Genomic DNA, 17,678 nt, shown 5'->3' with positions numbered 1-17,678 from the left:
TGGGCAAAAATTAGTAATAATGTGGATTATAGAAAAGGAACTGATGGTTTCACATTTTTCATGATCTTGCCAGGTCATCTTTATGCATTTTTCCCGAATCATGGCAACTTACCAAATGTCTCCTGAATTAACCTGTACTCTACCTCCACAGGTAAAGCCCGTTCTCGCAAACCTCTCCAGCTGGTGGTTGGCACCCTGACACCAAGCTCAGTCTTCCTGTCCTGGGGTTTCCTCATCAACCCACACCACGACTGGACATTGCCAAGTCACTGTCCCAATGACAGGTAATATTAGCACTTGCTTTTAGTAGCATCTGTACATGCTTTAGAAGAATGTGTAAGTATCAGGACTGTTAGCATTGACTTTACACCTGTTAACTGTACAACCTGTTCTAGGTGTGAGGGGAACAAAGATATATAAGTCAGGGGCCCTGCCGTTGAGAAAGTTATCATCTACCTGAATAGAAAACACATACATGTAATTCTTCTCAAAAATCATAAATTAGACAAGGAAGTAAGAGTCAAATAGCAAATGGGTGGTATCAATAATAAGTGTAATTAAAAACTCAGATGATGGGACAGTGAGCCAAGACTGTGCAGTCCAACCTGGGTGACAGAGCGAGACTGTGTCTCAAAAAAAAAGAAAATGATGGACCAAACTTCCAGGAACTTTGCTTACAGAATAAATGCATGAGGAAATGCAAATAACGAGAAACAAGCAACATATACAATCCCTTGGTTATTGTTGTATGTAAAATCTAAAATGAAAATTTCAGGGGAGTGTTGCAGTGGATTCTGATGCTGGGCCAAGCTTGGATTTTGGCCAGACTGAACCACAACCTCTGGCCTCAGGGCCCCTACCGACAGGTAGAAGTTAAAGTGAAAAGAAATTGTGGTGGTAGATCCTGGCAGTGAGCCTAGCTTGAATCTTGGCCGGGTGGAACTCTAGCCTCTGTCCTCAGGGGTCCTACCTAAGGAACACATTGGGACAAATCTTGTCACTAGGCCAAACTTGGATTCCAGACAGCTTGAGTTACAGCTGGTAGCTAGAATTGCTTCCAAAGGAAAAAATTATGCAAAAACAAAAAATAGCAAAGAAGGTTGGAGTGATTTGTGTGAGCATGGGTAAAGCAAAGGGAAAGAAAATGGGAAGAGTATGGAAATACTCATCCCATCAGTACAGTTCTCAAATTGTTATTAAGAAGTGGGATGAGTGGGCCGGGCACGGTGGCTCAAGCCTGTAATCCCAGCACTTTGGGAGGCCGAGGTGGGTGGATCACTAGGTCAGGAGTTCAAGATCAGCCTGGCCAACATAGTGAAACCCCATCTCTACTAAAAATACAAAAATTCACCGGGCAAGATGGTTCATGTCTGTAGTCCCAGCTACTCAGGAGGCTAAGGGAGGAGAATCGCTTGAACCTGAAAGGTGAATGTTGCAGTGAGCCAAGATCGCTTCACTGCACTCCAGCCTAGGCAACAGAGCTAGACTGCTTCTCAAAAAAAAGAGGCTGGGCACGGTGGCTCACACTTATAATCCCAGCACTTTGGGAGGCCGAGGTGGGCAGATCACCTGAAGTCAGGAGTTCGAGACCAGCCTGGCCCACATGGTGAAACCCCGTGTCTACTAAAAATACAAAAATTAGCTGGGCGTGGTGGTGTGTGTCTGTAATCCCAGCTACTCAGGAGCCTGAGGCTGGAGAATCACTTGAACCCAGGAGGCAGAGGTTGCAGTGAGCCGAGATTGTGCCATTGCACTCCAGCCTGGTTGACAAAGACTCTGTCTCAAAAAAAAAAAAAAAAAGAAAGAAATAGAACATTTTTATCACTCTACAAAGTACTTTCCTCCAGAAGTAAATCATTGATTTGATTTCTATCACCATAGATTAGTTTTGCCTATTCTAGAATTCCACATAAATAGTCATTTAGTATGGGTTTTGTTGTTTGACTGTCTTTCACTTAGCATTGAGATTTATTCATGACATTGCAGATATCAATACTTTATTCCTTTTTTGTACCCCTGAGTAAATGTCTATTATGTGAATATTCTAAAGTTTATTCTCTTGGGATGAGATGAGCATCTGAATTAGGATTTTTTTATTTTTATGAATCAGACATTTTTGCATAAGATTTTGGTGGACATTTTAATTTCTCTTAGGTAAATAAATAGAAGTGTAACTTCTGAGTTACAGGAAGATGTATGTTTGACTATTTTTTGCCTAATTTTTCATCTACGTTCTCACAAACAATGTAGAACTCTGATTGCTCCATATTCTAAGCAGCATTTTGTGTTGTCAGCATTTTTCATTTTGGCCATTCTGGTGCAGTTTTTCATTACAGTTTCGATGTCCATTTCCCTTACGCTAAGGCTACTGAGTACTTCTTAATGTGTTTTTTGGCCATATGTATATTTTTTGTAGTGTTTTATTTATTTCTATTTGTCCAAATGAAACTAAAATGAAGGAACTTTAAAAAGACTTCTAAGTTCTCAAAAGTACCTTTCATTTGACTTTGGAAAATCTAGACTCAAGAAAAAAAAAAATCAAATTTTCCTTCAGATGCCCATGGTTCTCAAGGGATGAATACTTGGAAAAACATGTGGAAGATAATTCTAAAACCCAATTTTTTGAAAAATAATTTTTAAATGTTTCAAAGAATCTGAAATATTTTTTATTTCACCCATCATTAATCCCATGACTTACTTTGTTTGGAAAATGAACTCAAAAGAACATGCCTTCTTGTGATAATTCCAGTTCCTAATGGATTGGTCTAGGGTACTAATGCTGAGAAAATAAACATTTATGGATTGCTCTTTTTAAAAACTGTCTCGTAAAAATAAAGTTACGGAGAGTAAACGGAAGAAGAGAGGGAGGAGGGAAGAAAGGAAATTTGATCGTCTTACAGCAAAATGCAACCTGATTTTAAGGGTTACTCAGCTTGCTTGATAAATGCGTAGGACTACTTGTTTCAATAGGTTCAGTGACCTGGCAAAATTGTATAGCATAATTCGGAGTAATTTCTTCCCCCGCCACCCTCAAGCCTCTCCTCCAATTTCACTTTGTCCTATTGACTCTTCTGTGAAAGAATTTATCTGATGATTGATTCTAATTGACAGATGTTGCCATGATTTGACAGCACACAGAGATAATGAATATAGTGAAAGTTAGGACAGATGACCCAATGGAGCTAGGACTTTAACCCAGGCCATTGACTCTAAGGCCCAAGCTATACAGACCACACATGGATCTCACCCTCACCCCCTTGCACACACACCCTGACTCTACTCTTATCACATAGATGGAATCGTGCACATCAAATCACAATATTTGAAATCAATAATTTCATTTTGAATAAAGTCTTTTGAAAGATACAATAATGACATGTCCAGATGCTTGCATACTTTCAAACCTGAATCGAGTGGGAGAAGCAAGATATTCTTGATCAAAGTAGGGCACCATCAGGACATGAGTTGAAGAATTAAACAGTAATGACTAAAAAGAAGTATTTGGATTACTTGTAAATTTCATTTTTCCATGCTTCCTTTCTGTCTAGTTAGCATAGTTAATAAAAATCTGACATTAAAGTCTTTGTGGTGTTTGAAAGAAAATAATAGTCCCAATTTAAAAGCCTAGAAATACTGTACATATTAGAAGCATCCAAATAAATCTACCAGAACTATAAATTAGTGTAATTAGAAGCAGACTAGACTTGGAGAAATCTACCCTCATATGCTCAAGCAGAATTTTTTTAGAATTTAGACTAATCCAGTAGGTTAGCATAGCATAATCCAGTAGGTTAGCCTAATAGCCAAAAATGATGGTTATTTCCTGAAAACTGGAAGATTAATACAGCTGAAGTTGTCCTCAGGAGTATCCTTTTACAAAACCATTGCAATCTGAATGCTCTTGGCTTGCTACAGGAACACCAACTGGTATCATTTTAATCCATTGATATTTGGCACCCTCTGTATAGTCTCTGATTTTTAAAAAATTGATTTACATTGGTTTGTGCAGCCTCATTGATAATAATGCAAATAATTTAGTAAAATTCATTTTTATATTTTGACTATGAACTTGGTATATCAAACCCCTGAGGAAGTAAGTTTCCAGTTAGAAAACTCATTTTTGTTTTGTTTTTAGCTTGGAAGTATCAACGAAATGTCACTTTATCCTTTGTGGTACATTTTCTATTCCTGTTTGCATAGTGTCTGCATGGGTTAAGATTCTTTTCTGAGTTCACAGTGGAGAGCAGATATGCTTCCTTTACAATTTTTATCCTTAATGGGCTTTGAATGGAAGAGTGAATGGAGATGTGTACACTTACACATTTGTCTTCAATAGAGCCTCGATTTGAAAGAAAGCTTTCAAATGGGCCTGATGAAGAGTGAAAGGTTTTTAACCCAAATTCATTTCACCATTAATAGCTTATGTTTTCTTTCTCATGTTTCCAACTTGTTAAGCTTTCAAGACTGCTTTGATTCTGACTCTTTTGCCAACATATGAAAGCTTTGTGAATAGTTTAGAAATCATTTTCACATTTTCCAGCACTCCCATATTGTGTTGATTTACTTTCAATGTGGAATGAGGGCTCTCCTTTTAGGCCAGTTCAGAGCAGGCTCTCGCCTTTTCCCACCCCCGGGCTTGTAAGAAGTGAGAATTTTCAGTATCTGAATTCGCACCCGATCGACTCCAGTGCCTTGTTACATTCTGTCTTGCCATGTAAGTCTGAAGCTCAGTGAGGGCAGGGACCATGTGTGTCTTGCCCGGCCGTTATTGCCTGGTTCCCCGGGCAGCATCAGGAACATAGCAGACCTCAAGTAAATACATTCTGAATCAAATAAGCAGTGAGATGTCAACATTCTCACTTGTACGTGTCACCATTACCTCAAACTCAACGTGACAAGATTAAACTCAGACTTCTCTTGAAATATCACCTCACTGGTCTATGTACTGCTTTCTGAATGAAGTTGTTCCATTTGTTCTAATTTAAAACTTCATTTGTTTTCTATTTTTCATCTATTGCTGTTTTTGAAGGCCCCAAGATACATTCCTTTTGCTTTTGAGACGTCTCCATATCTGCGTCTGTGTCTCCTCCGTTTCGCGCTGATGTTCCCAATCAAAGCACTTCTCACCTGACCCTGGATTCAGGCAACAGCATCCTGGCTACATTCCCTGCTATTTTTTTTACCCCAACCATTCTAGCCTCCACAGTACTGAGGAAATCTGGACTATTCTTTATTAGCTCACTCTTTCCTCATCCCAAATTTAGCTTTACCTCTCTTCTCTTCTTTCCGAGAAACAATTCTGACCTCTGACAGCGCTCATGATCCCATCCTTCCCGTGTCGTCTAAACCTTTGCTTCCCCAGTGATCTCCTCTCTCTGGAGCCACAGAGAGCCTGCTTCCTTTCTGTCTAGTTAGCATAGTTAATAAAAATCTGACATTTAAAGTCTTTGTGGTGTTTGAGGAAAAAATAATAGTCCCAATTCATCACAATAACCGGGTAACAATGATTAGCACCTCACACTCAGACTAATTTCATACCTTTTTTTTTTTTTTTTTTTTTTTGAGGTAGAGTCTCTCTCTGTAGCCCAGGCTGGAGGGCAGTGGCGTGATCTCGGCTCCGTGCAACCTCCACCTCCCTGGCTCAAGTGATTCTCCTGCCTCAGCCTCCCGAGTAGCTGGGACTACAGGCACGCACCACTGCACCCAGCTAATTTTTGTATTTTTAGTAGAGACGGTTTCACCATGTTGGCCAGGATGGTCTCGATCTCTTGATCTCGTGATCCACCCACCTCGGCCTCCCAAAGTGCTGGGATTACAGGCGTGAGCCACCACGCCCGGCCTAAATTCATGCTTTTTACACTATTAAAAGAATACTTTTCCCATCACTTTATTTTCACTTTTGAAAACTCAGTTTTAACTTTTTTTTCACTTTCCTTGGCACCCATATCCCATAAGGAGTCTGGTTTCATTGATTCTTTCTTAGAACTCTAAGTTTTATCTGTTCCAGTTTTTACGTGTGTGTGATTCCTTTCCTTGTTACCTCACATCTGGACCGTACCTTGGGATGCCTCCCTCCAATGTCTCTGTGACTTACTCTTCCACAGCTGGTAATTCCAGCTTCCTTCATTACTGTTCAACTTTATTTACCTACTGAGGAATTGCCACCGGCTCCCCACTGTCTAGGAGAAGAAGTCGTAGAATCGCTCAAGGAATATACCTCAAAGCATATCTGAGTCATGCTCATGAAGCGAGGTGTAAATCCAATCCACTCTGCTTTCCCGAGGCCTGGATAGTACGTCCTGATGTAAACCGCATCACTGGAACGAGATGTAAAATGCAGTCTGTGCGTTTCTTAGGTTCAGGCTGGAGAGAGCGGCACCCAGCCCCGCCTCTGTGCTGTGTGTTTTCCATTCTGCCTCCTTCAGTCACACACACATGCATGGCTGCCTCCTTCATTAGAATGCAAGCTCACTTTTGAAGCTCTGCAGAGTCCCACTTGCTTCCATCTCACACAGAACCCAGCACTGTATTTTATAATAGTAGTTCTCAACAAACATAAGTGAATGAGCAAGTCGGATGTTAAGAGGAGACTTTAAAAATCATCTAGCCAGTTGATTCAGCTCTTGAAGCTTCTTTGCAACATCTCCCATCCGGAGTCCACAATGAGCGTCTCCAGGATGGCATCAGAGCATGAACATTGAAGATACAAATTCTGGTCACACTGGCTGTCCTGAATTCAAAACTCTGCTCTCTTAGCATCTTGATTGCCTTGCCTGGGTTCCTTAAATGCTTTTATCTTGGTTTTCTTATCTGCAAAAGGGGGTAAGTAATATCATAGGGTTGTCAAAATGTAGTAAGATGACACATGTAGAATGGTTAATACAGTGTCTAGCGTGCAGTGAGCACTCAAAATTATACCGCCTGCTGCTACTCTTCTCGTTGCTTTTGATATCATTTACTTAGGTTCTAATCGCGACTTCAGGCAAGCCATTCCACTTCAGATATTCAGTTATTGCTGGAGGCAGACTTCGCAGAAGTCTAGTCTGATGACATTCATAAACTACTACTTGTATTTTTAATAGACTTGTTGCTTCTCTGTGCACTTGTGCTCAATTTTGGTCATTCACAGAAAAGGGTGCAAATAACCTGTGATCTTGGATGTCCTCAGACAACTGTGACTATGTTACGGTAAATACACGTGAAAACAAAAACTAAAAAGCCCTAAATAATGTGAAATGCTGATTTGCTTTTGGGTCACTTTATCTGTCCTCCATATCTTTTGCTTAGCACCGCAGTTGCTGGGTCCAGTACAATACAAAGGGCATTAGATTAGGAGTCAGAAAGTGGCATTTGCCTGGCTTTGTCACTGATTATCAGGGCTTAGACACTTCTTGGGCTCCCTTTTTCTTGTATGGTAATTCATTCTCTGCTCAGAGTTTATTGTATGGATAAACTGAAATAAGTAAATAAAAATCGTAATCCCTGTGCAAATGTATAATGCAGAAATGTATTTGGCTTCAGTTTGCACTGGTTCTGTAGGAATAGTGCATTATGCAATTAAATGTTACAAAATATAATTGTAGACCTAATGGCTTAAATCAGTATGTCTTGGGAGTTGAATAATGGGTTATTTAGAGATATTCTGATTTCTAAATGACCCTTTGAGTACCCACATATTCATTCCACGAATATTTATGGAGCACATACTATGTACTAGGTTATAAAGCACTGTTTATTATCATAAGACCTATATTTTGTTTTAAAATCGAGGAAAATTTACTTCACTTTAAATATAGCTAATTGCCTAGTTTGCTCCCTCCTTGAAAAAAATGATAGTGCTATAAAATAAAATTGGAATTTGCCTGTAATATGCAATTATCAACTGAGACAGTGTTGAAAAGGATAAACCTATCTACAAGAGGAAAGGCAAAATGCCTAAGCCTTTATTTTCCTGAAAAGCTTGGCGTAAGAGGGTATTTTTAATGCTTTATGATCAAAATGGAAAAGATTTGCAGTCTGGATTTTTTAAACATGGTGAAGTTTAGGGGTTTTTTTGGTTTGTTTGGGTTTTTTTGTTTTGTTTTGTTTTTTAAGAACAGAACATTTCTGTCTCATTTTATTCATAAGAAGGCTATGTGAGATCAAGCTGACTACAAAGCCTTGAATCTAACCTTCAGTAGTTCTGTTAGCAGTGGGGCCCCTGGCTCGTGAAAGCAATTAAGTCCTCAGAAATGTATCTACTAGAGATACATAATTGTGCTGGCCCATCTGGTCTGAGTTTAGCTTCTCAGCATTTCTGTAAGGTTCTGTAAGAGCCAGGACGGGGAAAAAAACAACAAAAATTTCATGCAGCATACTTGTCAAGAAATGCATTTCATAAATCACTGCTATTTTGACTCACAGGGCACAAAGGATTTCTATTACAATCTATTACAATTCTATAATATAGCATTTGTTTCCAGTAGCATTTTGGCTCGAACAGCCTCCTTTGCTCATTCTGTTTTCTGCTACTTTGGAATGGGGGAATGGAGTCCTGAGCACAGTCTGCACTAGAAAGGAGCAAGCTAATGAATGATCACAGCCTTTCAGTGGTTTGTACCTAGTAAGAAAGTAGGCTGAATGTACAAATGGATCTCATCTCTCTCTACTTATTAAACTGTCTACCCTCTGCTGACTTCATGGGCATACTCCCTATGCACCAGATCCCCAGCTTAGAAGAGCTCGAATTTGGTTTCATGCTCTGCTGTCACTGTCTTAAGATTCTTGGTAACTTTTGAACAGAGTCTACGTGTTCATTTCACATTGAGCCCCACAGATTAGGTAGCCAGTTTTGTTACTCTTGGGCTTCACACTGAGAGAATGCCCAATAAATGTTTTCAGAATGAGCAAAATTTGTGATTTTTTTTTAAAAGTTTTACATAAAAGCAAGTAACCTTAATCTTACTCCATTTAATTTTGCTGATGTGAGGAGTGGAGGAAAGGAACCAAACTTTTGAGGAAAAATTTAAGATATGAGAAAGACCCAAAAATAGTTTACCCAATGCCTGTGTGCCCATCCTCATAACATGGCAACCACCATTTTATTCTATTAACTTAGTGGTTATTTAAAAATGGTAAGCAGATGAAGTTGACCTACTGATCCTACCTCTAATCCTATTTTTCTCTCCACCTGCTCCCTGGGAGTTAAAGCACTATCATGAACGTTGTATCCTTCCAGTATTTGTTATCCCTTTACAGTGCCAGGAATAATACGTGGTAACATAGTTCATGTGTCTTAGCATTTATGTAAATGATAGGAACTACAGGCACCAATCTGCAATTTGTTGTCTTTATTTGATATTTTATTTCTAAAATCTATCTACATTGATACATATAGTTTTCCTCTTCATTCTCATTACTGTATACAGTAGTAATGAAATTCCCTTTCTTGATCTGCTGCCCCACTTACAGAGGCTGTTTAAAGTAGAGCCAGAGGAGTCTTTCTTTGTATTTCAATTCTGCCACTGCCGCTGGTAAAAGTCAGTACCTGGGTGATACTGGGCAAGTTAAGTGAATGTTCTGAAACTCTGTTTTCACTTTTGTAAAATGAGATTAATAATTTCTACCACTTAAGATGTTTTCGTGACAAACCAGATAATATATGTAAAATCTAGGCTCAGAAAATAGTGGTGGGAATTATTTTACACATACATATGTGTATATTTATGTAAATATGAGTATCATGAAGGCCTAAGTAAAATGCGTAACAGTGATATTGAATTGGCATTATTTAACTATATTTATTGTACTCTTAACTTGGCTAGTGGTCTTCTGGTTTATGATAAAAACAGTTCAACCTTAAAATGCGGTACTGGCTACATCTTAGTCTTAGGTTCTTTTTTACAAAATTGAATGATATTACCTCTAACATATCTTCCATGGATGAAAAATCTTAAACCCGTACAACTATGAAACTACCATATTATTTATAAAATGGCGCCTATGTTCTACTCTGTGCATAATTGGAAAAGAATATCTAGTGTTTTCTGACTTTGCAAAGCAGCAAATAGAATGAAAATTCTGGAATTCCATCAGACCAAAACTGTGCTGCTGCAGAGACCCCAATTGCAATGAGAAATTACATATTGAGCTTATTTTTCTCATGTTCTCGGCAAATTTTTTAAAAATCTGAACAGAGGCCAATACTAAATAGTATTCCGAGTTGGTTGAAATCTGCGATCAAGTAAGGAACTTGAAATAACATTCTGAATCCCCGTGTGATTTTAAAGCATTACATTTTGGTTATCCAACAGATTCTACACAATTCGCTATCGAGAAAAGGATAAAGAAAAGAAGTGGATTTTTCAAATCTGTCCAGCCACTGAAACAATCGTGGAAAATCTAAAGCCCAACACAGTTTATGAATTTGGAGTGAAAGACAATGTGGAAGGCGGAATTTGGAGCAAGATTTTCAATCACAAAACTGTTGTTGGAAGTAAGTACCCAGAAATGTTGGTTTCAGTAAACTTTTGTAATTTTTTCTTTTTTCTTAGTTACCTAATTTTGAATTATGTCATTCATTGCATAATATGAAATAAGCTAATTCCTAAGCTCTTCAGGACATATTGAACAATGATATTTCATAATCTTTTGTTATTGGTGATTTTTAAAATGAGTAATAAATATTATACCTCCATTGATGTCATCGGCTATTGTACTATAGTAGTTTAAAATCAATCCCTGACCTGCAAACACCAACTGAACCAAAAAACAAAACAAAATAAAACACGTACCAATGTTCAGAATGGTAAGCCTGACCAGGAGACGTTCTCATAAAGACTTTCAGGAACCTTCAGCTTTCTTCCAGTCATCCCTTCATTAAAACTTCATTGGAATCATTGTTTGAAATGATACCAATTAAAATTCTCCATCCAACTTAGAGGACAAGTCGTAATTGTCTTTATAATGATTAGCTAGAGTTGACTTAGGAGCAAGAAGAATAGAAATAATGTCATTTTCCTCTTGTTTCATCAGGTAAAAAAGTAAATGGGAAAATCCAAAGTACCTATGACCAAGACCACACAGTGGTATGTAACAGTTTATTTTCAAGAATGTTTTTAAAAAATTATATCTGCCTCGTTAAGGAAATAGTTGTATTATAAGATACTGAAATTAGATTAACTGACTACCTATGAAACATTGGATAAAGTACTTAGTCTTAGGGATCAGTTTCTTTTTCCAAAAACTAAATAAAAGCATGATTTCAAATCATCTCTGATTTGAAGTTCTAAAATTCTGAGATTCAATATAGCTTATTCTAGTATTTCAGTATTCTGGGTATTTCAAGGTTATGCATATATTAGCTTCTGTAGATTGCTTTTTAATATAACGTTTCAAGAGCAAATGGATACATGTTTTAGGTACATTGCTACAGCTCAAACCTTTCCTTTCTATTTTCTATCCTATCCTACTTTGAAGAGCCAGTCTTTTTCACCATGCTGAAGCCATCAGTTGGATTTTGTAAAATGCCCAGCCTCTGTTCAGCTCAGACAACATTTGTGTTTTCTGAACCAGGCATTTCCCCATGAATCTAAAAACATCCTTTTCTGTCTCACGTCAGCCACTTGGTTTCTCATGCTCTCTTTCCTTCCAGTTTTCAAAATCTATTCTCAGGAAGCATCATGTCAAGTATATACCACCCGATCTGGGATTGACAGTAAGTCATTGTTAGAGCCACCACAGAAATGTTCACATTTCAAATCTCATACCCAGTAATTAGTTTAGTGCCAAAATAATTGCAGCTTTTGACATTGAAAGTAACAAAAGACATTATGTTATTGGGCAGATAGAAGCAGCACTTTGGTGAAAAGAAGGGAATTTGGTGCTGGCTTTGGTCCCTAGATATTGGAAATATCCTACAGTCAGATGAACGTGCAAAGGTTATTTGTGGGTAGAATTTTGCTCTCTGAGATGTGTGCTTCAGGTGTGTGGATGAATATCTTTTTATGTATCATTAAATAGTCCACAGAATACCCCCATGGATCACGTGCCCCAGTCTGGAAAAAAAAAATAGTAGTATGTAATTCACTAGGATTAAAAAATAAAAAAAGGAAGATTGGGTTTGATGACAGAAAATAGTCTTAGATAAATAGAATTGACTAAAAATCCACATAAGGCAAATGTTGTTTATGCGGTTTGAAATGGCAGAAAAATGTGTTCATTGTGAAATCATCAAATAATAATTATGAGAATATTTTGATGTTTTCAAATATTAATACAAAAAAGAGATTGCAGATAAATTCCTAGTCCTGTTATTTCTCTCTCTCTCTCTCTCTCTCTCTCTCTCTCTCTCTCTCTCTCTCTCTCGTCTGTTTGGTTGGTTTCTTGTTTTTAGGTTTTGCTGCTTTTCTGATTGTCTAATACTTAAAGATTTAGAATGTTAAGTGGGAAAAGAAGCATTAACAAGGTTACCTATAACAAAACTACCTATAAGGGTCGTATAAAACCTTTTATAGTATGGTAAAACTTTAGAAGATCTTTTGTTTTCTAAGCATGTTATCATTACAAATTAAAATCATACTATATTTGCAGTTTTTCATCTCGCTGTTTTTACTTGGTCAAAATGTTATGAACATATTTCATGCCATCAAATGGTCTTCGTAAACATAATTTTAATTTATGTGTACTGTATCATCTAAATACATGATTATTAAGTTTCCAATTTGTAGGAATTTAAGTTATTTCTAATTGTTTTAAAATTGTGGGTGATGTTATAGTGAATACTTAAGATAAAGCTTTGTTCATGATGCTGATCATTTCCTTAAAATAGATACTTAGAAGAGGAATTAACAGTTTAGAGTTTTAACTTTTTCTTTTTTGCTATACTTTTAAGTTCTGGGGTACATGTGCAGAACGTGCAGGTTTGTTAGATAGTTACACACGTGCCATGGTGGTTTGCTGCATCCATCACCCCATCATCTACATTAGGCATTTATCCTATTATCCCTCCCCTATCTCCCCACCCCCTGTTATCCCTCCCCTAGGTCCCCACCCCCTCACAGGCCTCAGTGTGTGATGCTCCCCTCCCTGTGTCCATGTGTTCTCATTGTTCAACACCCGCTTATGAGTGAGAACATGAGGTGTTTGGTTTTCTGTTCTTGTGTCGGTTTGCTGAGAATGATGGTTTCTAGCTTTATCCATGTCCCTGCAAAGGACATGAACTCATCCTTTTTTTGGCTGCAGAGTATTCCATGGTGTAGATGTGCCACATTTTCTATATCCAGTCTATCACTGATGAGAGTTTGAGTTGGTTCCAAGTCTTTGCTATTGTGAACAGTGCAGCCTTCCTAATACTATGGTCAGATTCCTTTCCAGAAAGTGGTACCAATTTATGAACTTGCCAGCAATTTATCAGTTTATGTTGCTATAGTACCTTGATTGTCAGCTTTGTATATTTTCATCACTACATTTTCGGCTAAGGTAATAGCTTGTAATCGTTGTCTTGATTTTTATTTCTCTGATTGCTGATTAAGCAGTACTTCCTTGTTTATTAGCCAGTTGTATTTTTCATTTAATGATGATCTGTTGCAGTTCCTTCTTTGTTGGCTGTTTCATGGGTTCTTTTAAGACTATATAGTCTAAGACTGTGTATATTAAAGAAACATTGACCTGTTGATGATACTATCTAGAAATATTTTTCTCAGATTTGTTATCACTTAAGTTTGTTCATAGACATTTTTGAAGTAGACAACTCATGAAATTTCCTTAACCAAATTATTAGACTTTTCCATTGTAAACTCTTCAATTGCATTAGATTGTAGAGAGACCCTCCCTCTCCAGAGAGGAGATAAATATTTCTCCCCTTTCTTTTAGTTTTATGAGTGGTTTGATTTTATAATAATTCTGTAAATTTTATTTTACTATGGTGTAGCGTAAGGTTCTATATTGATTAGGCTATGTATTTCCCCCCCAAAATAACCAATCGGCTTAGTACTATGTATTGAATGGTGCCTCCCGCTGAGGTCCCTTCACCCTTGTCCCTTAAATCCAGTCGACATTGTATAGCAGAGGTAGATGTGCTGTACCTTACAGACAGAACAGTGGGATAGAGCTGCTCTTTCATCCTCTTCTAGAGCAGCGCTCATTCTTGTTGTGAATGGTTTCCTAGGAAGCATGCATTGTCCCCCACCCTCTTGGCTATCATGCTTAACCTTTCATGTGACTCTGTGATATCATTTCTTTCATTCGCTTTTTTTCAGCATCACATCCCAGTAATTCGTATTTGTCTTGGCAAGATATTTCATTTAGGATGAGTTACTCAGCAAGATTGAGAAAGATGACTGATGTTTTACTCTCCGGGAATTTAATTTTTTTTTTCCTTCAACATAAGCAGCCATGATAGGAAGGGCTAGGAAGCAACTTCCTGCCTCCATGACACAGAGCCAGGCATTTTATCACTTCAAGCTGTGAGGTGGAGTACCCCGACTCCAGCCAGCTCTGATGAGTTTAAAACTCTTCATTATTTCCAAAGGAAAAACCAAATTCATTGAAAAGATATTTTAAGCCTTCTTTGAGAAGCTTTATTATTTCCTTCTGGACAGAAAAAAAAAAAAAAAAAAATGACCTTACATCTCTGCTCTCAGGTAGCTCTGGGACATGGGGTAGTTGTAACAAAACTGGATGGCACAACTTTGACCATCTTATGTCACAACATAGAATTGATTCTGAAAAGTACTTTGATACTTTACAGGTATATTTTAGTTCAAAGAAGTCTATACCCATCTCTCCTTTGAGACTGATCTTTGAAGGTAACATTTGAAGAGATCTGAAATTAATTTCACATGTTTTGCTTTTAGGATTTTAAGCAAAAAGACACACTGAAAACTTGTTTTATTCATATGAACATGGTTACACCTGAAACCTTAGAAGCAGCAAAAATTCTTGAACACCTTCCAATAAGAGGTATTCAAAATGGAAATGAAAAACCAACTTGAACTTTAGGCCATCCATTTTAAAGATAAATAATTTTGGGGTCAAAAATAGTAAATGCAGCCCCATCCTACCCTTCTGGTTGCACTGTGTATTGTAATTCACATCTCTAGATATGTGTTCTGCTGGCAGGAAAGCTGCGGTGCGGTCGTGCCAAGGGGCGTATGGCAGGGATCTCTTCTGATTGGTTAGTGCCTTGTTCTACCAATAGTTAAATGTTTTCAATGTTGCTCCGACCGATGCCTCCAGAAAAAGTCAGAGAAAGGGTATATGCAGAAACAAAACAGTTACTTTACATAGAATATAAAGTAAATCACTTGAGATCCATACAACTGAGGAATCAAAAAACACATTTATCATGATGATTATACTATTTTTTCCATTTTGAGGATCTAGGATACTCTTTTGTGGAGATAAAATCTGAAGTTTACTATTAGGTTTTATTGTTTTAAAAAATAAAGATTGGTGGCTAATATTTTCATATATTTTCCATGTTTTGAGAAAACGTGTTACTTAACTAGTTAACCAAAATCAATATTTGAAGTATGTAGCACTTATTAACAGATTTTTAAAAGCAAATTTAATTATGCAATCCAAATCTTCCTAGAATCAGTGTTCTTCTAAAATATGACATCTATTTTTATCTTTTTTATTTTCCATCAGAGATCCACCCATATTTTAAGATGTCCACAGTTACTATCAAAAAGAGAAGTGGTACCAATTGTTAAAATGTAACAATTATCAAATGATTGATGTGAACAGAAATTACCTTTATGGTCCCCATCCACACTTTATTACTGTGTACAGTGAATGTATCAGGCATCCTTAACTTATGTAGAAACTTGAAAAATTTCTGTGTTGGCAAACTATTAATATATCATCAAAGCTAAGTATCTAATTCCTCCTCAGTTGACCAGAAATGTGAAGTCTTTTGAAAGTAGGACATTAGATTCACTTTTAGCCAGATATTAGATTGAATCAGTATGTTTTGTAACTTTCATTAGAACATCCTAAAAATGAATTAAAACCAGAATCTAATATGCCCAGGTTCTCATGTGGTTTGATTCTTGGGTCATTGAAATTTGACTTTGAGCCAGCCTTTTAGCCACTCCCCAGATGGACAGCTCCTCTTTATCTCAGGGCCTGAAAATAACATTAAATCTACAATAATAATAATCTGATGCCACAAAAATGTCAAGTGAACAAACCTACAAACAAAAATCCTTAGTTATCACTAAGTTGGTTGTAGCTAATTTTCAATGTAAAATCAGGAGGAGGTTAGTGTAACGCAGGGTGAGACTCAAGTTCCTTGTCCTGTGCCGTGGTGGTGGCTGCGGCTGCTGCGGGTATTTCTAAAGAAGTAAATGCTTTCCCTAGCCGTGGCAAGAAAGCATGCTGCATTTGTCCCCAGGGGCATCGCCCTTTACCCTCACGTAGTCTCTCCTCATTGAGTGTCACCAACTGCATCCTTGGTCACAGAGTCCCAGAAAATTGCTAAAAGGAAATGATCTTAACCAGACTTCTGCACAAGGCATAGCCCAACCTGGGTTTCTGAGGGACAGGATATCTGGAAATGAAGGAAAAAAAAAATCTATTCTAGGGCAACAGAGAAATATGCTCACTTCTTGGCATTTAGTAAACATTGATAGATGAGAACTATGGAAGGAAGAAGCGGTGGAGGTTTGCAGCAGGCATGGAGGAATCGGCAAGCTGTAGAGAAAAAAGAGCCAACACGGTGTGGGAGGCTGTGGGCCGTTCACGCCCCCCTTCCCATCTCCAGGCCCCACACTGTCTACACCTGTGACTCTGACACATATTAATAGATGTTCATAATAACAAGCCTAGAAAAAGTAAGGAAAGGTCAGCAAGGAAATGTTTTTTAGAAACATTGTACGTAAAACAGTTCTATTAAAATTGGATTGTAACTGATTAAACACTGTATCTTGGAAATGACCACAGTTTATTTTGCAGTGAGTCCGGTTAAATTTTACCTGCACTTTTATGTGATAAGACGTAAGGAGAGGATTCCCATTGTGAATTTCTGAATGGAAATTGTAGAGGTATTGGCAGAGACATGTTGAGCCACAGGGCTTTCCTGATAACCTTTAAAAACCCACCTGGGCCAGGCATGGTGGCGCACACCTGTAATCCCAGCACTTGGGGAGGCTGAGGTGGGCAGATAATGAGGTCAAGAGATCAAGAACATCCTGGCCAACATGGTAAAACCCCGTCTCTACTAAAAATACAAAAATTAGCTGGGTGTGGTGGTGCACACCTGTAGTCCCAGCTACTCAGGAGGCTGAGGCAGGAGAATCGCTTGAACCCGGGAGGCGGATGTTGCAGTGAGCTGAGATCGCGCCACTGCGCTCCAACCTGGCATACAGAGTGAGATTCTGTCCCAAAAACAAACAAAAAAACCCTACTTGTAGAGATGCACTTATTTGCTCTCTTGGTACATCTTTGGATTGTGGATGAAGCAGGAGAACATTTCCAGGTCTAGAAAACAATTGCATTCTGCAGCTAAGTGATTTTTAAATTTTTGGCAGCACATACCGTACGTGTGTTCTTGTCACTCTAACTGAACACTGGTCTGCACTGGAGTAAGCACTCAGAACAGAAACTTTGTTCCATTCATGCGAAGAGCAGAATATTTTCCATTTGTCCTTGTCAAAAAATTATTTGTTCAAAACAAATCATTACAGCAAGGAAAA

The 17,678-nt window shown here is 37.9% G+C and overlaps 1 protein-coding gene across 9 annotated transcripts in view; it reads left to right on the top strand.

Moving 5' to 3' along the window:
- ABI3BP (ABI family member 3 binding protein) overlaps positions 1 to 17,678 on the top strand; it is a 243,215-nt gene that overhangs the window by 96,505 nt on the left and 129,032 nt on the right. For all 9 annotated transcript variants that reach the window (XM_064374567.1, XM_064374565.1, XM_064374564.1 and 6 more), the window contains exons 4-6: positions 152 to 284; positions 10,293 to 10,474; positions 11,014 to 11,066. In XM_064374567.1, the coding sequence (XP_064230637.1) occupies positions 152 to 284; positions 10,293 to 10,474; positions 11,014 to 11,066 (368 nt within the window). The remainder of the gene's footprint in view (positions 1 to 151; positions 285 to 10,292; positions 10,475 to 11,013; positions 11,067 to 17,678) is intronic.

Source organism: Aotus nancymaae, unplaced genomic scaffold (genome assembly GCF_030222135.1).
Source record: "Aotus nancymaae isolate 86718 unplaced genomic scaffold, 86718_ANA_hifiasm-v0.15.2.pri h1tg000011l, whole genome shotgun sequence".
Taxonomy (NCBI): Eukaryota; Metazoa; Chordata; class Mammalia; order Primates; family Aotidae; genus Aotus; species Aotus nancymaae.
The sequence above is the reverse complement of the archived record's forward strand: the minus strand, read 5'-3'. Positions and strand labels throughout refer to the sequence as shown.